This window comes from Cordyceps militaris (genome assembly GCF_000225605.1).
Source record: "Cordyceps militaris CM01 unplaced genomic scaffold CCM_S00002, whole genome shotgun sequence".
NCBI lineage: Eukaryota > Fungi > Ascomycota > Sordariomycetes > Hypocreales > Cordycipitaceae > Cordyceps > Cordyceps militaris.
Genome location: NW_006271970.1, coordinates 989916 through 1011083, shown reverse-complemented (window position 1 = coordinate 1011083; position 21168 = coordinate 989916). Strand labels below are relative to the sequence as shown.

General features: G+C 54.4%; 9 protein-coding genes across 9 annotated transcripts; 5 read left to right on the top strand and 4 right to left on the bottom strand.

Moving 5' to 3' along the window:
• Window positions 1-6: 6 nt before the first annotated feature.
• On the bottom strand, window positions 7-1554 carry CCM_02263 (NADH-ubiquinone oxidoreductase 49 kDa subunit; the record flags this gene model as incomplete). Its single annotated transcript, XM_006667415.1, has 3 exons — window positions 7-23; window positions 81-822; window positions 889-1554. The coding sequence occupies 3 exons, from the start codon at window positions 1552-1554 to the stop codon at window positions 7-9; spliced, it is 1425 nt and encodes a 474-aa protein (XP_006667478.1).
• A 764-nt stretch (window positions 1555-2318) lies between these two features.
• CCM_02262 (BTB/POZ fold domain containing protein) lies at window positions 2319-3290 on the top strand (the record flags this gene model as incomplete). The annotated part of the gene is made up of 1 exon (XM_006667414.1): window positions 2319-3290. The coding sequence occupies one exon, from the start codon at window positions 2319-2321 to the stop codon at window positions 3288-3290; it is 972 nt and encodes a 323-aa protein (XP_006667477.1).
• A 922-nt stretch (window positions 3291-4212) lies between these two features.
• On the top strand, window positions 4213-6431 carry CCM_02261 (sister chromatid separation protein (Src1), putative; the record flags this gene model as incomplete). The annotated part of the gene is made up of 2 exons (XM_006667413.1): window positions 4213-5726; window positions 5840-6431. The coding sequence occupies 2 exons, from the start codon at window positions 4213-4215 to the stop codon at window positions 6429-6431; spliced, it is 2106 nt and encodes a 701-aa protein (XP_006667476.1).
• A 379-nt stretch (window positions 6432-6810) lies between these two features.
• CCM_02260 (ATP synthase subunit 4) lies at window positions 6811-7765 on the bottom strand (the record flags this gene model as incomplete). The annotated part of the gene is made up of 4 exons (XM_006667412.1): window positions 6811-6836; window positions 6887-7109; window positions 7195-7649; window positions 7735-7765. The coding sequence occupies 4 exons, from the start codon at window positions 7763-7765 to the stop codon at window positions 6811-6813; spliced, it is 735 nt and encodes a 244-aa protein (XP_006667475.1).
• Window positions 7766-8192: 427 nt separating this feature from the next.
• On the top strand, window positions 8193-9907 carry CCM_02259 (nucleolar complex protein 4; the record flags this gene model as incomplete). The annotated part of the gene is made up of 2 exons (XM_006667411.1): window positions 8193-8797; window positions 8857-9907. The coding sequence occupies 2 exons, from the start codon at window positions 8193-8195 to the stop codon at window positions 9905-9907; spliced, it is 1656 nt and encodes a 551-aa protein (XP_006667474.1).
• Window positions 9908-10574: 667 nt separating this feature from the next.
• On the bottom strand, window positions 10575-11973 carry CCM_02258 (Protein kinase-like domain; the record flags this gene model as incomplete). Its single annotated transcript, XM_006667410.1, has 2 exons — window positions 10575-11783; window positions 11923-11973. The coding sequence occupies 2 exons, from the start codon at window positions 11971-11973 to the stop codon at window positions 10575-10577; spliced, it is 1260 nt and encodes a 419-aa protein (XP_006667473.1).
• Window positions 11974-13204: 1231 nt separating this feature from the next.
• CCM_02257 (CorA family metal ion transporter) lies at window positions 13205-16551 on the top strand (the record flags this gene model as incomplete). The annotated part of the gene is made up of 5 exons (XM_006667409.1): window positions 13205-13223; window positions 13709-13743; window positions 13784-14187; window positions 14249-16210; window positions 16275-16551. 5 exons carry the CDS (start codon window positions 13205-13207, stop codon window positions 16549-16551), a joined length of 2697 nt encoding a protein of 898 aa, XP_006667472.1.
• Window positions 16552-17172: 621 nt separating this feature from the next.
• CCM_02256 (Nucleotide-binding, alpha-beta plait) lies at window positions 17173-18304 on the bottom strand (the record flags this gene model as incomplete). Its single annotated transcript, XM_006667408.1, has 4 exons — window positions 17173-17739; window positions 17812-17921; window positions 18023-18148; window positions 18253-18304. 4 exons carry the CDS (start codon window positions 18302-18304, stop codon window positions 17173-17175), a joined length of 855 nt encoding a protein of 284 aa, XP_006667471.1.
• Window positions 18305-19404: 1100 nt separating this feature from the next.
• CCM_02255 (endoplasmic reticulum-Golgi intermediate compartment protein 3) lies at window positions 19405-20799 on the top strand (the record flags this gene model as incomplete). Its single annotated transcript, XM_006667407.1, has 3 exons — window positions 19405-19597; window positions 19664-20568; window positions 20626-20799. The coding sequence occupies 3 exons, from the start codon at window positions 19405-19407 to the stop codon at window positions 20797-20799; spliced, it is 1272 nt and encodes a 423-aa protein (XP_006667470.1).
• Between the last annotated feature and the right edge of the window lie 369 nt (window positions 20800-21168).

Below are 21168 nucleotides of genomic sequence, written 5' to 3'. Positions count from 1 at the left end.
AGGTCTCTACCGATCAACCTCACCTGCGAGAACAAGTTAGCGAATGCTTTGCCCGATGACAGGAACCGTGGGCAACTTACCAAACACGAGATCCATGGTACCGATAACAGCGACGGCGTCGGCAAGCAAGTGACCCTTAGCGACGTGGTCGAAACCACCAAGGTGGGCGAAGCCAGGGGCGCGAATGTGACAGCGGTAGGGGCGCTCGCTGCCATCAGAGACGACGTAGACGCCCATCTCGCCCTTGGGGGCCTCGATGGCGGAGTAGGTCTCGCCAGGGGGGACGGCGTAGCCCTTGGTGTAGAGCAGGAAGTGGTGGATGAGGGCCTCCATGTTCTCCTTCATGGCGGAGCGCGGGGGCGGAGAGATTTTGTAGTCCTCAACGCGGACGGGGCCGCCGGGCATCTGGTTGAGGCACTGGTGGATGATGCGGAGCGACTGGCGGAACTCCTCCATGCGGCACAGGTAGCGGTCGTAGCAGTCGCCGTTGGTGCCGACGGGCACATCGAACTCGACCTTGTCGTAGGCGTCGTAGGGCTGACTCTTGCGGACGTCCCAGGGCACGCCGGAGCCGCGCAGCATGACGCCGGTAAAGGACAGGTTCAGGGCCTCGCGGGCGGGTAGGACGCCGACGCCGCGCAGACGCTCGATCCAGATGCGGTTGTCCGTGAGCATCTCTTCGGTCTCGTCGATGCGGTCGCCAAACTGGGTGGCCCACTGGTAGATGTCGTCGAGGAGGCCGACGGGGATGTCCTGGTGGACGCCTCCGGGGCGAACGTAGGCGGAGTGGAGGCGGGCACCGGAGACACGTTCGTAGAATTCCTAATGGCGAGTCAATGCCGGGTATCTGGTAAAAACGCGCAAGGCGTGGGGTCGGCAAACACATACCATGAGCTTCTCTCGCTCCTCAAAACCCCACAGGAAGGGAGTCAGGGCACCGACGTCCATGGCGTGCGAGAGGACGGACATGAGATGGTTCAGGATGCGGGTGATCTCGCCAAACAGGGTGCGGATGTACTTGGCACGGTCGGGGATCTCAATGTTGAGCAGCTTCTCGACGGCGAGGGCGAAGCACTGCTCGTTGGTCATCATGGAGACGTAGTCGAGGCGGTCAAAGTACGGCAACGCCTGGAGGTACGTCTTGTACTCGATGAGCTTCTCGGTGCCGCGGTGCAGCAGGCCGACGTGGGGGTCGGCGCGGATGATCTCCTCGCCGTTGAGCTCGAGGATCAGCCGCAGCACGCCGTGGGCGGCGGGATGCTGCGGGCCAAAGTTGACCGTGTAGTGGCGGACCTTGCGGTCCTCGACCGAGTTCTCCTTGGACCGCCGCTTCGTCTTGGGCTCGGCGTTCTGGAGGCCGTAGATGTTTTCGTTGATGGCAAAGTCCTCGTCGACGGGCACCAGCCGGGTCCCGACGTGCTCGGTCGTGGCGTACGGGCGCGCGCGCGTCGTCGACAGGCAACGGGCGGCGGCTGTGTGGCGGGCGGCGACGGGACGTAGGGCCAGCCTTGAGGCGGCGGCGCCGCAGGCGGCCAGTCTTTGCAACGTAGCCATGGGCGGCGAAAAAAGGACGGACGACCCGGGGGGAAGGACGGCGATGCGGGATGTATCGGAGGGGGAGGGTCGCGGGGAAGGCGGTGGGAGAATGTCGCAGAGCCTCTTTCTGGGGTTCAATGGCTGATCCAGTCGTAGGATAGCACCACAGAGGCAATTGGCCGATGGATATCGAGGAGCCTTTGAGATCGTAGTGGTCCAGCTTGATTCGCGAAACTGTAGCTTGGTGAGTGCGAGTGGATTCCGTCGAGGCCCGGAAATTTGTTGATGCGTTGGGCTTGGCCAATCACCGCCTGAGCATTAGCACATTTCCTGGCCAAATTAGATACAAGTGATCACGCTGTCATTGCTGCCGAATTGAGGTACCAGTAAGATGGCTAACCTTGTAAAACGCCAGTTGAAGCTTTCAAGTCTCACTGAAGCACCAATTGAGCTGGAATTAATTTCAGCGACTCACTCAACCTACGTGGAGGCACACTCACTGTTGCACTGCGGAGTAATTCGTACTCAATGTCCAACAGCTGCAAACCGTGCCAGCCCTGCGACACCCACCACAAGTGATTGCTGGCCAGCCCGCATCCAATCATGGCTGCCATTGTTAGCAATCGGCGCTGTTATTAGTGCTGGTATGACGAAGGAGCACGCGCCCAGTCAAGCCTCACCGGAGCAAGCTGCAGGAATAAATATTGTGTGGTAAAACAAATATTTGAAGACTTCTCGTTTCTACCCTCGTCAAGTACATTATTTCTATCCCATCCGCCAATATGAACGCTGCTTTTTTCGTTCCTTCAAGCCATCATCACCACCACCACCGTCCGTCGCACGCTCACCTGCACAATAGGAGCAACAATGCGGAACCCGACGCAGCAAATACACTGGACAACATACCGCCGACGCCTACCAATATGACGGAACCTGTTCCAGAGCGAGATACTTGGACCAGTCGATTATCGGTTTCGGAGTCCAGGCTCAGCGCTAATGGTCCACCGTTCTTTCGAGAAGCGACTGCTGCGGCAGGCTCAAACGTAGCTGCCGAGGTAGCATCCATTAACGCAGCTCCCACGCCAGTCCTAGATAGCCGTGTGGTGCTTCGCGTAGGCGAGAAGCAATTCTTCACCACGCGGGCCACGCTCGCCGAAAGTCATCTCCTCACAGCGGTGCTCAGCACAGATGCCACGCACGATGGCGAGTACTTCCTCGATGCCGACCCGGACATGTTCAGCGAAGTGCTCCGATTCTTGCGTATGCGCCGCTTCCCGCTCTTTTACGATCCGTCGTCGGGCTACGATACGGCCAAGTACCTCGAGCTGCTTGTGGCGGCGCAGTTTTATCAGATCCCCACGCTGGAGATGTGGCTGACGGAGAAGCGCTACCTGGGCGCGATGAATATCAAATCAGAGTACAAAAGATTCAGACTTTTCGGAACCGATCAAATCTCGCGTATGCATGAGCTCTGCTGGGACAGGGAGGAACAGGGCCGCATTCTGAGCATCTCAGAGACCAAAGGCAAAGCCCATGCATGCCCGCAGAAGCTGTGGCGGCATGACGGTGACCAGACAAAGTGCATGAAGGCAAGATGTTTTCAGCAGCGCTCAAGTGCGGTGCCTGGCCCGGTGATGATGCGACTGGTTGATCTGACTGTTCTCGTGACAAGATCCGACATTCGCGAGGGCGTCTTGTCGGCAGGTTCATATCCTGACGGCCCGCCGCCATATCAAGGCGGAGAGGACGGATGATATATCAGCTTTGCTCATGACATGGATGGATTCTGTTGCATCGGCATAAGGCAGCGTGTATTAGTTTGAAATGAGGTAGATGTTACCGTTCGTATAACCTTCAAAAATATCGAGCAACGAATGTCAGTTGGGTCATGATCCTAAGAATGAGTAGTTGTTTTCTTGAAATAATCAGGTCGGAGTCTTTACAAAGCGCGCCTTAGCCGGAAGCTCTTTTAGTATTGACATGATGCATTCGTTTCGGCGGATTCTGAGTTACATTGCTGGGGCTGCTGTTTGCTTCAACGGTGACCTGCTTGCGTATTGGCCCCTTGGCTTCAAACCGACTCGTTTTCGTATTAATACCCGGGCATCATCACAATATGGTTCCAATTTCATTTCTTCTGAAGCGTGTTTTAATGCGAAACTGGGAGGCTGATTGATAGGTCTCCAAGTCGCCTCGGCTCGCCGCTTCACCGTGCTGAACAACTGCTCAGGCTGGAGCCTGCTGTCAGCCAACCAACCAGGCGACAAGCACTGCGCGCCGCTCCCGCTTCCGCCTGTTGCCACAGACAACGGTGCTTTCTGTTCAGCATTCAGCAACACTGATTGCCCGCCCACCTTGTGATTTTTGTCCTTTTGCCTCGGGCAACACTTCTTCGCCACCTAGCTGCACGCAGGCATTTCTTGCCCTCTGGCATCTCCTACTGTCGAGCATATCTTCTTTTTTTTTATGCAAGGATACACACTCCCTCCTTCATCGCTCTTCCTGCCAATCCGCTCCAGTCAGTTTGACCCGTGTGCTTTATTAGCCCTGTCTCAGGTTCCTCGAACCGAGAGCTGCACATCGAATTGGCCACGCTACCACGGCTGCAGCCTCTTCCGCACCATTCATACATTTCAGTCCCTCAGCCACGACATCGTCTGCTAGTTCTTGCCCATCATGTCCGATGCCGACGACTATCTTCAGCAAGGGTTTAACCCGCGCAACGTCACTATCCCACGCTTGCGATCCATCCTTGTCACGCACGGCATTGATTACCCATCCACAGCGAAGAAGACACAGCTCGTAGCTCTAGTTGAGGAGCACGTTTTGCCCCGAGTCCCAAAGCTGCGAGCAGAACGCGCTCGCGCAAAGCGCTCCAGTCTTGGCATTGTTAATGCTGGCAGTGCGCAAGATGACGGCCTTTGGGATGACGATGAGCTGTCGCCTCCCCGCCCTACCTCTCGACGTTCAAAGTCCCCGCGAAAGAGTTCCGCCCGCGTCAAGGTCGAGGAAGAGGAGCCTGCCACTCCCATATTCCGCACCGAGCCCAAGCGCAGTTCTCGCGCATCGCGTTCCGTTAGCAGACAGCTCTCCCATGGCCCTGAAGATGATGCCCACCTTTACGCCGCGTCCGTTTCCTCTCGCCGGTCCAGCCGCCGGACTGTTACGCCTCAAATAAAGCCTGAGCCTGAGCCTCAGCCCGAACCTGAGCCTCTGGTGGAGGAAGAGGAGGAAGAATCCGAAGAATCCGAGGAAGATGACACCGAAGAGGAACCAACGCAATACGAAGAAGAGCCGAGTGTCTTTACCCATGATAACCCCTTCCAAGGTGGCAGCTCTTCGCCTCCTATGCAAACGCCCAGCCGGCGGCGAACTGTGAGCGTTGAGCCTATTAAGAGCGCAAAATCTGATCGCCGTCGCACAGCAGTTGCTACAGAATCCACTCGCGCTGCCAGGCGCTTTGAAATGGCGACACCTCCTCGCCGCTACAAGAAGCCGGACCATCTACTCGAGCCGGGTGAGGAGTTTACTCCCGACGCACAATTAGAGCTTGAGGATGAAGCAGCTGCCGGTGACGTAGCAGCTATTCGCCGACAAGCCGTTGTCAAACAAAAGCGTAGGGGCAACATCAAGACACCCTTCTTTGTGCTCTTGATGGCACTATTTGGCGCCTATCTTGCCTGGTTCCGACAGGAGAAGCTGGCCGTTGGATACTGTGGCTTGGGTCGGCCCGCGAAGCAGATCATTCCACCAGATATCCCTGTCCCGGACGCTCTCCTACCTTTTATCGAGCCCGAATGCGAGACGTGTCCTCAGCACGCTTTTTGCTACGAGGACTACACCGTCCGCTGCCAGGATGATTTTATCCTGAAGCCGCATCCTCTTGCTCTTGGTGGACTTATTCCTCTGCCGCCAACTTGCGAGCCTGACAGCGAAAAGGCTCGACGTGTACAGGCAGTTGCTGACAAGGCCGTTGAAGAGCTGAGGGATCGCCGCGCAAAGTACGAGTGCGGGGAGTTGACAAACGAAGCCGGCGAGCAGGAAGACTCTCCAACAATTGCCGAGGAGGAACTCAAAGCTACCGTTAGTGAAAAGCGCAACAAGCGCATGAACAGTCAAGAGTTCGACGAGCTTTGGGAAGCTGCTATTGGCGAGATTACTGGCCGAGATGAAGTCGAAGTCCAAACGACGTAAGTTACCCATCGCTTTTTATGTTTACGCTGCACTCCCTTCCGCAGCGAGTCTCCCGATAAGTCAACGTTCTGACCAGTTCCACTAATCAGATTACAACCTGATCCCACAGATCGCCCGATTCCCCCGGTGTTTCAAACAGAAGAATATCGTCCACCTCTCTCGCTCGCCTTCCGTTCCGCTGTGCGGTCAAGAGATCCATCCGCAGCGGACTGGCAAGATATCGACTCCCAATTGGACTTCTGAGCATGCTTGTCCTTGGTGTATTATATCTAAAAGCCAGCTACCGCAAGCACCTCGCGACCTCTGCTCAGATCCCGGCCCTTGTGGATACGGTGTTGGGAAGGCTCGCAAACCAAAAGGAGCTGGGCGATGAGGATCTAGATGAGCCATATTTGTTCCTGCCGAACCTGCGAGACGACGTTCTCCGCTCTGTACACTCGCTGACCGAGAGGGATCGCATATGGCAGCGCGTCCGAGTCGTGGTGGAGCAGAACAGCAATGTTCGCACAAGCCAGAGAGAAGGTCGCAGCGGCGAGGTCGGCCGTGCATGGGAATGGATTGGCGCCAGTAAGGGCGAGGCCGCGAGACGGCGACGCAGCGGCCGGGTTTCGTGGGCACCCTCAGACATGGGCGCCGAGACGCCCGAGTCGAAACAAGACGTTGAAGTAAAAAAGTGGGAAGAGCCGAGGCCAATATACTAATTGGAAGGCAGAATAATGCGCCCGGGTTGCGTTTGTTTGGGCAGAAATGTACATTGTATGATTTGTATTGCTGTAATGCTACCGCATTGTTTCTATATTACCACGCTTGATTCTAAATTCATACATTGCCGCGCATAAGCGCACCTTGGGATTTGGTGTTTTCGTCGAGTCTACTCGAGACAATACCAATCATATATCAAGTTGACGGAGGGTCCCGCCAGCCAGTAATACACAATACATTCACGTCATCAAACGTCAAGATATTATAAGGGAGACTCAAGTCTCGTTGTATTGCTAATGCACAAGTGTTGTTATATGCACAAAGGGTGTTGTGACAAAGGGAATAGGTGGACCTTGTAATCTATTCTAGACAAGCCGCTTATTGGGCCTTGGAGCTGATGATCTCTGCAGAATGAGTTAGCCAGGTATTCATGAAGCTGTGCCGTTGAACATACTCTCGACGTCAGCAACGCTTTGCTGCAGAATCTGCTGCAGAACCTTGGGGTTCTCGAGCTCCTTCTGGACCTTGGCGATGATGGACTGAGCGAGCTCCGTCTGCTGGCGCTGCTTGACCTGGCTCTCGTAGCGGACCCAGGAGTCGAGAACAGTCTTGGCCTCGGCGGCCAGGGCAGTCTTTTGCTCGAGCTCGAAAGCCTGGGCCTCGAGTCTGGCGGTTTCCTACATCACACGTGCACCGTCAGCAATGACGTTTCTCTCGGCACTCGGTTGCCAATCTCCCCCTCCCCTTTGCGCCATCGCTTACCTTGGACACCTCGAACATGGCCTTGGTGATGTCGACGACGCCGCTCATCTGCTTAACGTCCTGGATACGGGCCTGGACGGCCTCGGTGTGGTCGACGCGGGCCGAGTTGAGGATGTTCCTGATCTTGTCGTTCTGGCTCTGGGCCCACTCCTTGTAGGCCGGGCCGCCGTACTTGATGAGGCCGCCCCAGACGGAGAGCAGACAGACGGCGATGACCGTCTCCTCGTTCATGACGTAGTACTCGCTGCTAAGGGCGTAGATGCTAAGGCCAGCACCCGAGCTGAGAATGGCCGTCTTGCTCAGCAGGCTGCTGCCGGGGAGGCTGTCGAGGATGCTCTGCGCCTTCTTCTTGGGTTCCTCAGCAGGCACGCCGGTGGTGCTCGCGTGGCGGGCGGTGGCGGCGAGTGCCGGGAGGGCTCGGCGGGAGACGGTAGGTCGGAGGTAAGGAGCGGCGCCTGCGCGAAACGAAGGAGGTTCCGGGGTTAGCTTATCGAGGCCAATTGGGTTCGGAAAAGTCGGGCCGCGGGCGAATTGACATACCGGCAGCGCTTCGCGCCAAGCGGGAGGCCATTGTGAGATGATTTCGACGGGGGGCGTATGGGGTAAACGTGTCGATGATCGGGAGCTTTGAATGAGGGTGAGGTTTTATCGCGCTAACTTCTCGGGATGCTGAGGAGGATCACGTGATGCTGTCGCTGTTATTGCGGTCGCAGACTCAGCCTCGGCGCAGTGAGTTTAGCCGATTCTTTCCCGTAGCCAGATCCACCTTTTCGCTCTCGTCGCTGATTGGCCTAAGCTCAGTACCTTGCTAAAGATTTCCTTGAATTTTTGGCTTATCGATTCAACTTTTTCAAGAAAGTTTCACAAATATACCATTTCAGCCAGCTTTTCATTTCTCTGGAGAGTCCTTGCTGCGAGACAAGCTTGAACTCTTGGATACTCTAGGGAAACTTCATGCTCGCCATTTCTAGGCTGTTCTAGCATCTTCCAATCTTGCCATGGCTCCTGCTGGCCACCCAAGCAGCGCCAAGCGCAAACGCAGTGCTCCCTCTGAGAAGGTTACCAAGCGTCAGCGTGCCGCCTCTAGCGAAGATGAGGAAGACCCGAATGCTCCCATTCTCCTCATGGAACAGGAAATTCTCGAGTCCAAGAAGAACTACAACAATATCGCTCTGCTTCTGCAAAAGGCGACCAAGTCTGCGTCTGGCAACCCAGAGTCCATGCTCGCTACCGTTGCCCTGTGTCGCATCTTCATGAGATTTTTGGCGCAAGGCTCTCTTGTATCGAAAAAGTCTCTCTCGGAAAAAGAGAAGGTTGTCGTTGCATGGCTGCGAGACCAGTATAGCCAGTTCAAAGACGTCCTGCTGGATCTGCTCAGGGAGGACGATGTTGCCGCCACTGCCCTCACGCTGTGTATGCGGATACTGAAAGCGGAAGGTGAATATCTAAGGGACAAGTCAGATTATGCATTTCCTCGCGATTTCATGGCGAATATTGTCAAGAACATTATTACGAGTGAGAACGACGACATCCGCAAGATCTACATTGAAGAGTTTGCCGAGCAGTATGATGACATCCGCTACTATACGTTTGCCTGTGTTGCGTAAGTACTAACATGTTAACCAACTACTAAGTCTGCCCCTACTAACTATTTGTTTTTAGTTCCGTCATCAAGGATCTCTCAAAAGACAGTGATCACAAGTCGAGGCTATTTGAAAGTGCCTTCGCTCTCATCTCCGTTCTCGATGGCGTACCAGGATCAGCAGACGAGTTGGAGGACTTTTACATTCACAAGCCGGAAAAGAAATCGCACTCTCTGCGGCAACCTGGTCAGCACAAGAAGCAAGCCCAGGACGCCTGGTTTGCTCTGATGAACATTATCGAAACCAACGACCAACGCAAGCGCGTGCTGGCGCTCATCTCAGATGTGATTGCGCCGTGGTTTTCTAAGCCTGAGATGCTCTCAGACTTCCTAACAAGTTGCTACGATACCAGCGGATCTATCGCACTTCTGGCCTTGTCTGGTGTCTTCTACCTGATCCGGGAGCGTAATCTCGACTACCCGTCTTTCTACCCCAAGCTGTACTCGCTCCTCGACAGCCAAATCCTCCACTCCAAACACCGAGCGCGATTCTTCCGACTCGTGGACACATTCCTCGGCTCGACGCACTTGCCCGTCGCCCTCGTTGCCAGTTTTTTGAAACGACTGGCTCGCCTGTCCCTAAACGCGCCTCCAAGTGCCGTGGCCTTTGCCATTCCTTGGATTTATAACATGCTCATGAAGCACCCATTGTGCACCTTTATGCTTCAAAGAGAAACCACAGACGAAGAGGCAAAGAAGCAATTAAGGGATCACGGCCTGGAGGACCCTTTTCTGGCCGACGAGAAGGACCCGATGAAGACCAATGCCATCGATAGCAGCTTATGGGAACTTGTCCAGATGCAGTCGCACTACCACCCCAACGTCGCCACGATTGCAAAGATTGTGTCGGAGCAGTTTACCAAGAACTCGTACAACATGGAAGACTTCTTGGATCACTCTTATGCCAGCTTATTGGGGGCTGAGATGGACAAGGAAGTTAAGAAGGCGCCAGTTGTCGAGTTCCACATCCCCAAGAAGATCTTCCTGCCGCAGGAACAAGAATCAGGGGTCCCTGATAGTCTCTTGGTGAAGCTCTGGGATTTCGAAACTGTCGATGCCTGGTGGGTCTAGCGGTGCGAACGGAAGAGAACCTGAAAGGTGTATTTGAATGGGCATAAGCGATGTTGCTTGCATGATATCTGGCGTTTATTTTGTATAGGGTATTGTTTTGTATATACATCTGGCACATTTCACTCAAGAGATAGACACGAGACTTCTGTGGTCCTACGAAGCTATCTCATCGCTCACCACCACCTTCCATCGCTTCTGTTCCTGGTCTTCTCCATGGTTATCACCTGCAGAGGCTCACTCTTTTGCAATGCCGGGTCGCAGACCTGGCTGGAGAGACTCGGCCTGGTTCATGCAGCGTCGCTTTTTGCTAGCAAAGCAGTGCGGCGCAGTGTCTTTTAATATGGTACTGAATGGGACCCATTCCGTCACGCTCCTGGATGGAATCAGACGTCGCTCCAGAGCCTCGTTGTTTGCGTGCGAAGCTGGGGAATTTCGGACTCGGCCGACTGTCACGAAACGCTAGGCTTAAGAAAACAAGGCCAATCAGCATAGTATTGCCTTGGTAGTGTTTCTAAAATGTTTAATATACTTGGAACGCTGTAGGACAATCCATTTCTGGCATACTAATCGCTGGCCGTCTCTTGATCCGTTGAGCAACTCCCACTCGTAAGCTCTCTTTAGATGTGCGAACAGCAAAAAAATCTTGCATGAAGACCCCTCCTCCATCTCATAATCTGCAAAGAAGCTTTCGCAGCAGTAAATCATTGCTGTACTGTTTCAGCGCCATTAATTGCCATTCTTCCCAGACCGTATTAACACCAAACACCTTCAGAATCGCCTGAGCTAAAGGCTGCGCGTAGAACCAGGTGGGCTCAAGGTCCGGGGCCAGACCCCAGAAGAAGCGTCGGACCTTTTCGTCAACCAGGGCCGGCTGACTGCAGCACGCGTATACGCCTTCCTCGCGCATGGCGTCGGCGAAGGCAATGTCGTCATTGCCCAGTGACACCTGGCCGCCGTACAGGTTACCAGTGCTCGCGGTAAGGAGGGACAGCCCGAACGCCTCTCGACGGGGGACAACCCGTGCCATTTGCCAGTTAATGATGCCAGTAATGTTGAGGTCTGCGTCGACAAGCAAGTGGTCGCCCACATCATCTACATGTTTGATGAAAAACTGTTCGGGAGCGGACCCTTCATCTGGTGGTATCAACTGTGCGATGTTGTCCTTTAAGAACCTGTATACGAGGTATGCCTTGATGGGATATTCTGTATAGAGCTGTCTGTCTGCGATGAGTTCCAGATGCTGGTCCACAAAGGCTGTGTAGTATGCTCTTGCGTTCGGAAACGGGCCCTCGGGCATTAGAACACGAGACCTGTCACTTGCAAGCGGCCAAATTCTGTAGTATTCACCCAGTACCATTAATGATCCTGCTTGGGTAAATGGGTGTTGTTCGATTTGTACCATGATCTTGGCAAGACTCTTCCAAACTTTGCGTTTCTCGGCCGCTGTTGCCGATTCACGGCTCCATTTCTTACCCGGCAACTCTTCCGTCAGAATGAAGGGGACGCCAACCTGGTGATTTTGTGTCCATGTGCCGTATGCGCGGACTCGAGGGGCCGGAACGCGTGTTTGTGCGAGGAACATTAAGGTTGCGTACTCACTCTGGATGATATAGTCGACGAGGGGTGGAGGAGAACTCGTGTAAGAAGTGACAAATGGCACGCGCATGAGCCAAAGTGGTGAACCATCGTCGAAGCGAATGCGGGCTTGGTAGTTGAGGAGATATTCGGACTCGACCTCCAAATTATGCTCGATTTGGCAGCGTCTATTGCCGTTGAGGCGAGATGCTATGCTGCACACAGCCGCGTCGTTGATTAACTGTCGGAGGTTGTGGAGGAGGACCTTCTGCCGCGCGGTCCTGATATGCGCATCCAGGCACTGTACACTGTGTTAATGATTTCGCTACCCTCAAGTCGAGAGAAAGAGCCAGGCGTCATACCCTGCAAGTGTGAAAGGAGGGGGAATAATGTTTGGCACACAGGAATTGGCCACAAGTGTCACAGCCACCTGTTCTCACGCTGGGGCTATCGCATTGCGGCGCTGAGCAGGTGCAAAATCGGGTAGTCATACTCGACAGCATGCATAATTATTTTTTTTGATATAAGAGAATGTAAGAAGGCTGGCGCCGATGATGTTTTGGCACGCATGCTTTGATCCGCACTCATGTTCCAGTTACAGCTGGACAAACTACTTGGGCAGTCGTTGGCACAAAAAGTGTATTGCGGAAGGAGCCATCGTGGAGGCTAGGCGACGTCTACGAGGCGACCCATGGATGCTTTCATCTCACCGTTGGTTACCATTACAGGGAAGCGGCCAGGATGGAACTAATTCACAGGTCATTTGGGCGCAAGACTGGCTGTGCCCATAGAGATGATGTGGACCAAAGAGTAATGGCTAATAGCCAGCATTCCAGCAGTCGACTCGACCATTGTCAACGTCTTGGACTATGCGGCATGTGCGCTTCCGTCACCGTTGCGGACAAGACCGTTGACGGGGTGGATGCCAAGTACGAGCCGCGGAGCGAACGCGACGCTGATAATGCTGCCATGTGTAGGTGAAAAGGAACCTGTTGCTACATGTGAATCCGTTCTTGATGCGCCGAGGGTAGATGACGCAGAGTTATTTGACGGCGCGGCCGTTGGACTGCAGCTGATAGGACGACGACTGCAGGAGGAAAAAGTCATGGCCATGACAGGTGCCCCGACAGATTGACAGATTCGCCGGCGAGGGAGTTTGCACGTCAAGGGACGGCTTATTCTCTTGAGGGCTGGTGCTGGCGAGGAAGGCCTAGAGCGGACGGAGGCCGCAAAATGTTTCAGACACTGCATCTGACAATCTCAGACACTGTATTCGCTTGATTGATTAGCATGGTGTTGATGAGACGGCCAACGTGTAGCAGTCGTGGCAGTGTAGCAGGTGCCAGGCACAGGAAACGAGAAGGGTGACCGGGCTGACGTAGCATGAGCAGGGGTGCGAGACTTGGGTTTGGTGCGTAGATGTTGATTTATAGTGTCGGTGCTGTACGGAGTAGTGATTGTGTTGAATCGGGAGGGTGGTGGTGATGGCCTGATGGGCATGATGATGGGAGGAGGAGTTGCTACCCAAATTATTATTAGTAGGTAGCAAGGATAACGTTAGTTATGCACATGGATACTTTAGGTCGTTAGTGGTACTTGGTACTTGAGTACTTGGGTACTTTGACCACTGGACCGCTTGTGTGGACCCGCCGCCACGTTGGCCATTCCTGCAGCTAATTGCTGTACATGTTGTCTACAGATTCGGGACACTGGGAAATAGAAATGAAAATGAACATGGGCTGTACGGATACCACCTTACCCTGTACATAGGTATGTAGTTATGCGGCGTCGACCCTTGCCTATCGGAAAAGAAGCAAGATCCGCAATAAATTAAAGGCTCCCACATCCGCTCTTCTTTGCTGATTTTTTTAAAAGCTTTTGCGCTTGAGTGACATCACAAAATAACTGCCTCCTCGTCCCAGTGCCTTGGCAGCTCAACATTGCTATCAGACTAACTTTTTACACAGACTGCTCATCAGCTACTAACGAATCGACTAGCACCACTTCGGGCAGCCCCATCGCCACCACAACAACGCCAACTCTAAACCAACCGCCGAGAAGAGATTGTTCACCCCCATTTCCATTTCCAGTTTCCAGTTTCCTTTTTTTCGTCTTCATTTTCCGTTTCCCATTTCCTATGCCTATTGGCCCTCGCACGAGAAAATACTTCCCGCACCCGTCCTCTCGACGACCACCATTATACCGCATGCCGATCTCGCGAGACAGTTCCCAGCCGTTTTCCGTCGGAGCTGGGCACTTCGGTTTGATACCTGACCATCGGAACAACACACGCAACGCAAGCCACCTGCACTCAGCTCTCGACCATCCATCCACTATATCCTCTCTCGCCCCTCTGCCGTCTACCTGCACATGCGCAGCACCATCAACATGGCCAGCAACCGCTTCAACCCTCTAGCTCCCGCCTCTGCTAGCAGCAATCCCGCCCCGACATCTGCACCGGCACCCTCCACAAATATCGCCGGCCCAGCGTCATCTGCCACCGCCAAGCCTAACCGCCCGCCTCGTAAACGAAAAGGTCACCGCGGCGGCAAGAAGACGAGGTCTCGCCGCAAGAGCTTTGCTCTTCTGCACGACGACAGCCATGACGAGACCGACAGGGCTTCTTCTGCTGGAGGCTTCTATAACCACCCCCAAGGAAACGTCAGTGCTGGCAGCATCGACAGCGAGATCCTGCTAGATCATAGGTGCGCCTCGCCTCCAGCGCATTACCGCCTTCCCGATGGCACATCCACTCACATTGTGTAGAGAGCATACGCCAATGCGCCCTCGACGTCCCTCGACCGTCGCGCCCGACCGATTCCAGAATCCCCTTCCCAGCGCCAACAGCAGAATGCGCTCTATCCAGACCCATCACGGTAGCGATAGATCCGGTCCGGCAACGCCCTGGGATGAGACGGCACCATTGCTCTCCGACTCTAGTCGGCTCGGGGCCACCGCTTCCCCCTGCTACGGAGGCGCCGATAGCAGAACGCAGAAAACAAGAAGCCGAAGATCGTCAAACGTGTCGTCCAACACCAGGCTGGCCGCCGCGTTTGGAAGAAAGGATCCCTACCATGTGAACAACCCGCCCTCCGTTCCTGGGTCTCCTACTTTTGGCACAATCGATCATCACAACGCCATGACCTTTGGTGATGTAATGCTACGCGACGAAATCGCCATGAGAACGGGTAGCCCCAAGCGCGCTACCATGAATGACGAAAATTTCTTCAACGACGAGGATGGGCATCACCATGATGATATACACACTCCGCACCCCGATGCCGAAGCCGACGTCTGCTTCCCTGCCCAGGGCATGTCTGAACTGGGTGATGACGAAGGCACCACTCGTGGCGATGGTGCTCAGCACAAAATTCGCCGGCGCCGACGGCAGTGGCCGGATTTGTCCGTCCTCGAGGAGTGGAGGCAGTTTGAAAAAGAAGACAGAAGCGAGGGGCGCAGAACAAAGAGGATCACAGAACCCCAGCTCATCAACGGTCGCCTGCGCCCCGTTCGCAAAGGCTGGTTCCAGACCGACGAAGAAGTCCCTTATCGCTTCACCTACTTCAACGAAGAATTTCAGAGCACCATCCACAGCCACACCATCTCGGAGCTTGTTCAACCCGGAGGAACCTTTCGCGAGCTCTTTATTCCAGACCACCGTATCCTCTCCGACGACGAGTCTGAGTCCGGCGACGATACCATGTCATTTCCATCGCGAGTGCCCAACGCAGCTGCTGGACTTGACCCTGATTCCCACCGCTCTACTCGCCAACCCTCAATATCCGACTCCGCTCGCAGAGCCTTCTCCCCGCATCACGTTATGCCAACCGCACAGACACAGCCTCTGGTGGACGTGTCCACCCGGGACAGCACCCGTGATAGCTCCAGGGCGCCCTCCGTTAGGGCACCACAAGCTGCTACAAGCGCGCTTCGCAACTCAGAAAGCACAATGTTCAGACCAGTCCCAGAGCCTCTCGATCTGACTCCTAAGCCGGAAAGGCCGATCCGATACGGCGACCGGCCGGTATGGTGGCTCAACGTTGTCTGTCCCACGGAAGAAGAGATGAAGGTCATTTCTAAGGCATTCGGCATTCACCCTCTTACCGCAGAGGACATTATGGTGCAAGAGGCGCGCGAAAAGGTTGAGCTCTTCCGCCACTACTACTTTGTCAACTACCGGACCTTTGATCAGGACATCCACAGCAACGAATATCTCGAGCCCGTCAACATGTACGTGGTCGTCTTCCGCGAGGGTGTCCTCAGCTTCCAGTTCTCCATGACGCCGCATCCGGCCAACGTGCGGCGACGCATCCGCCAGCTGCGCGATTATCTGCTGCTCTCGTCGGACTGGATCTCCTACGCCATCATTGACGACATCACCGACGTGTTCCAGCCTTTAATTCAGAATATTGAGAATGAGGTGGACGAGATTGACGAGGCCATTCTGCGCCTGCACTCGCCCCTGGAAAGCGCCGACGAGAAAAACAAGGACGACGGCGCGACCATGACCGAAGCCAGCGGCGACATGCTCCGACGTGTGGGCGACTGCCGAAAACGCGTCATGAGCTTGTATAGACTTCTGGGCAACAAGGCCGACGTCATCAAGGGCTTTGCAAAGCGCTGCAACGAGCGCTGGGAAGTGGCCCCCAAGTCAGAGATTGGGCTGTATCTTGGCGATATCCAAGATCACATTGTGACCATGACTTCCAACTTGAGTCACTACGAAAAGTATGTCCTTGCCGCTTCTAAAACCCCCATTTTTCATTCAGCTTAAACTGACCCGTATTTACAGGATTCTGGCCCGCGCCCACGGCAACTACCTTGCGCAAATCAACATTCGCATGAATGAGCGCCAGGAGCAGACAGCCGACGTCCTCGGCCGCCTCAGCGTCATCGGCACCATTGTGCTGCCCATGAACCTCATCACCGGCCTCTGGGGAATGAACGTCTGGGTCCCCGGCCAAGAGTACGAGGGCAACCTGCAGTGGTTCATGGTCATCACGGCCGGCCTGCTGTGCTTTGGCATAGCGTGTTACCTCCTCGCCAAGCGCGTGTACAAGATTGTCTAACAGCGACGATACCTTCTCTTCCTTTTGCAATTATTGGCTCTTGATTTAGCAAGACATGGCGTGTTGTTCTTCTTTCTTGTTTTTTCTTTCTCTTTTTACTTGATGGAGTAAATTTGTTTTTGGACAAAGACAAACCATGGGCATTTTTTTCTCACTTTACAGATATAGATAGTATTTGGCGGTATGGCAGAAAGCTGAACTTGCCGCAGTCTCTTCCTTATATCTTCTTGGTTTTTGCAAAAGGCTGGACATTTTGTGCGATAGGAAGGTTGTTTTAGGCAAAGAGGCGGCTAACTATCTTCCCCGACTACGATATGACGGATTGTTACATTTGCGATTGATAGAAATATATATTCCCACATAGAATTTCACATACACGATACTACCAATATAGTATTGCCTCACTGAGAAAGTTTTTCGTTGCTGCCCTGCGTCTAGTCTTCGCTCGGAGCATTATTCTGTATACAGGGGCAATTGGCCACACATCCCAGCAGAGGCAGCATTCCTGCTCGCAACTTCCCGTTGCCAGCATATAAACGCCAAAACGCCATAAACCAATGAGACTTTTGGGTGAAGGACTTATTTTCCCTTTTCAAATGTTTACAAAATGTGCCGCGGAAATCATCGCCTTCCCTGACCGACAAAGGCTGCTCGCAGCGCCATAACTTGTTGTTTTTCCGACTCGGGTAGCATGTCAATCTGTGCCTGGGGGAGCTCCATCAGCGCGCGCATGAGGCCGTCCGTGTCCTGGCCACCCGCAGCAGCGGCTGGGGCGACCGGCGGCGTGTTGGTCGCTTGCGCCTGTGGGTAGCCAGCAGGGACGCCGTAGCTTGCAGGCTGCTGCTGCTGCTGCTGCGGCACGGTGGGGGCGGACGGCGCGCCCGGTTCAATGACCGACTGGATAGCCTCGGGAGACACCAGGCCCATGAGGAGCAGCGCCTGGAACACGGCGTACGCAAGCTGCGGTGCCTGCTGCAGTAGCTCTGCGGCGCGCTGGGGATCCGTCGTGGCCAGCGTCTTCATCTGTGTGAGGATGTCGAGGAGCTGTGCGGGCGGGAGCGTGTTGAGCGTCCGGGAAATGGCATCGGTGCACGTCAGGCCCGGCGGGATGTCTTTGCCGGGAGGCAGCGGCGGCAGCGACGACGGTTGGGCCGTGTGCGAGGTTCCGTTGGACGTGGTGCCAGCATTCTGTACACACGCAGTTTTGGTTAGCTCTCCTTCCTATCAGAGCAGAGCGGGGATTAGGACTGTTTCACGGACAGGTGTGTAGTCATCATCGGAGGCTTTTTGCTCGTGGGAAAAGTCGACGCGCAGCTTGCGGCCCATGATTTCGTAGTCGTTTAGATTTCGGACGGCCGAGGAGGCAGAGTCTAGAGCACGACAGCCACAAAACCGGGTTAGATTTGAGGAAAGACAGGAGAGAAAGCAGGTCGAGGTGTGCTGGCTGGGTGTGCATGTGTATGGGTCGCACCTGTGTCGGGGTACTCAGCGAAGCCAAAGCCTTTGGGACGGCCCGTCTCGGAGTCGTAAACGAGGCGGAAGCGCTCGACCTTGCCAGCGTCGCTGAATATGTCGGTGATTTGTTCCTCCGACAGTCCTGTGCACGCAAAGAATGTCAGCTTTCGTGCAGGGACCTGCGGCACGATCCGGGCGGCGCAAGCCGGCGCCTGGCCAGCTTGCGACAGTTACGCCCCAACGTACCGTACGGGATGTTGCCAACAAAGACAACACGCGAAGGTGGGCGCGTCGACATTTTCTCCCAATCCCTTCTTTATTGATCGTCAAGCGTGAGGCAGTTGCGTATCCGAGGCTTGCAACTGCGACGCACAAAAAGGCTGCCAGGCCGTTCGGGTGGTAGGTACAGGATGTCGAATTGGCCGGCGAATTAGTGTTCGTCGCGTTTCGTCTGCAGGTCGCGGGCGAGTTCGCTATGCCGTGTCCTGGGTCCGAGATATGCGGAATAGGTTGGATTTGATGACCTGGAAGCGCAAAACCTAGCTTGCGTACGTAGCCTTTGACGAAAAGATGGCCGTTGGTGATGGGCGCGCCGTTGGTCAAAGCAGCTTCGGCGATGGAAGCTCCAGGCTCTGCAAGGTGCCTTAGTAGGTACCGGCGATTTGCCGACCACCGTCCCAGGTGACAACGGCGATAACCACTCAAAGAATTAGTAATATCTTTATAGCTATGAAACGTCAATTTAAGAATCAATGAATTCTTTCCTTTATTTAAGCTTAATATGTAATTCTCGTCTTATTAATTACTTCTTTTTCATTTCGTTCTCGTCCTGCTGCTTTGGTACCTGGCTACCAGTTTTGTACCTTCCCATTTATATGGGGTGCGACGGACAGGTAACTAGACTTCTGCTTAGAAATGGCAATGTAGGCACACTTTTTTATATATATAGTAAATAAATACCGTGATAATTGGAATGGACCTTTTCATGACTTTTCCTCTCCGCTCTTCACTTGGCTTTCCACAGGCACACATAAATAGTTGCGTGTTAGGATCGCAGGATGGAAGACCACTGCTGACTAAGGGCCAAGGGTCACCCCAAATTAGCAACTTGGGGCAGTGGGGATGGACCCGTGGCAGCCAGCGTCTAATAACTACTAGTACTTGCGACGGTGGCCTTAATTAGCGACTCTCATACCACTTCGACACCAGCCGCATCTTGACGCTTTTCCTCCAACCTTTGCCATCCCCTATGATTCTGGCAGCCGAGGCCAATTGATTCGAGTTCTTGCAAGCTATCGCTGGTTCTTTTACTGGCACTGCCATTCCTTTTTGGCAGCAACTGTCGCGTCGTGCTGCCACTCTCTAGATCGAGACCATTTCGTCTAAGCATCGCCTATGATGCCGGCCAAGTCAAGATTCACAAGGCTTGACGCCTTCACCAAAACCGTCGACGAAGCCCGAATCCGAACAACTAGCGGTGGCGTGGTTACCATTGTCTCCCTCGTCGTCGTACTGTTCCTGGCCTGGGGAGAATGGGCCTCGTACAGGACTGTTGTCATTCGACCTGAGCTTGTCGTCGACCAGGGACGCGGTAAGTTGCGCAAATAGAACAAAGGCCACCTATCATATTATGCGACTAATGCGAGCGGTACTGCAGGCGAGCGCATGGATATCCATCTCAACATTACATTCCCCCGCATGCCTTGCGAGCTGCTGACCCTCGATGTCATGGACGTTTCTGGCGAACAGCAACATGGCGTCGCTCACGGTGTGCACAAGGTCCGTCTGCGTCCCGAAGGCGAAGGCGGCGGTGTCATTGACGTCAGCTCGTTGAACTTGCACAACGACGCCGCCGAGCATCTTGACCCCAGCTACTGCGGCGACTGCGGTGGCGCGCCGGCCCCGACCACCGTCACCAAGGCTGGTTGTTGCAACACGTGCGAGGAAATCCGCGAGGCGTACGCGCAGGTGTCGTGGGCCTTTGGTGACGGCAAGGCATTTGAGCAGTGCGAGCGCGAACACTACGCCGAGCGTCTGGAGGAGCAGCGCCACGAGGGCTGCCGCATCGACGGTCTCTTGCAGGTGAACAAGGTGGTGGGCAACTTCCACTTGGCGCCCGGCCGCAGCTTTAGCAACGGCAACATGCACGTGCACGACCTGAAGAACTACTGGGAGACGACGGACGACAAGAAGCACGACTTTACGCACCACATTCACCACTTGCGCTTCGGTCCCCAGCTGCCCGAGACAGTGGTCCAGAAGCTGGGCAAGGGTGCCACGCCCTGGACCAATCACCACGGCAATCCTCTGGATAGTACCAAGCAGCTTACTAACGACCCTAACTTCAACTTTATGTACTTTGTCAAGATTGTCCCGACATCGTTCCTTCCACTGGGCTGGGAGAAGATGGCACGCACGATGAACGTGGACGCCAGCGTGGAGACACATCAGTACTCTGTGACTAGCCACAAGAGAAGTCTCACCGGTGGCGACGACTCTGCCGAGGGCCACGCCGAGCGTCTTCACTCGAGAGGCGGTATCCCCGGCGTCTTCTTTTCTTATGTAAGAAATACGTTTGCACGAGTTTCGAGCAGGCGAATTCGCATCTAACATGTATAGGACATTTCGCCCATGAAGGTTATCAACCGCGAGGAGAAGGGCAAGAGCTTCCTCGGGTTCGTTGCTGGTCTCTGCGCCGTCGTTGGTGGTACTCTGACCGTTGCGGCCGCTGTCGACCGAGGCCTGTTTGAGGGCACTACAAGACTGAAGAAGATTCGATCCAAGAACCTGTAAGATGCATGGCTGCGGGGTTGTGTTGTTGTTTTTGGGTATCAAGTCGGAGAGAAAGAGTTGTTGTAGCATTTTGTCAATTTGGCGTTTTGTTCTTTTTGCATGACTGGTTATTGTGTGATTTTTGCGCTTTTGGCAAGACAGATATCAAAAGATGAGGGACAAATGGAGTTGAAGAGCCGATGCATCAGAGTAGCGATGTGCTGCAAGGGGGATCTAGCGCGTTGTTACTAAGAGTGTTATTGAGAGGCTGGGTCAATTGGGTATGCAAGATGGCTGGTCTCGAGGCATTGCGATTGTAGCAATACATATATATGTACATGTTCACCAGTGCGGCCGTCATAGATTTGGAACGGGAAAGCAGGATTAAGT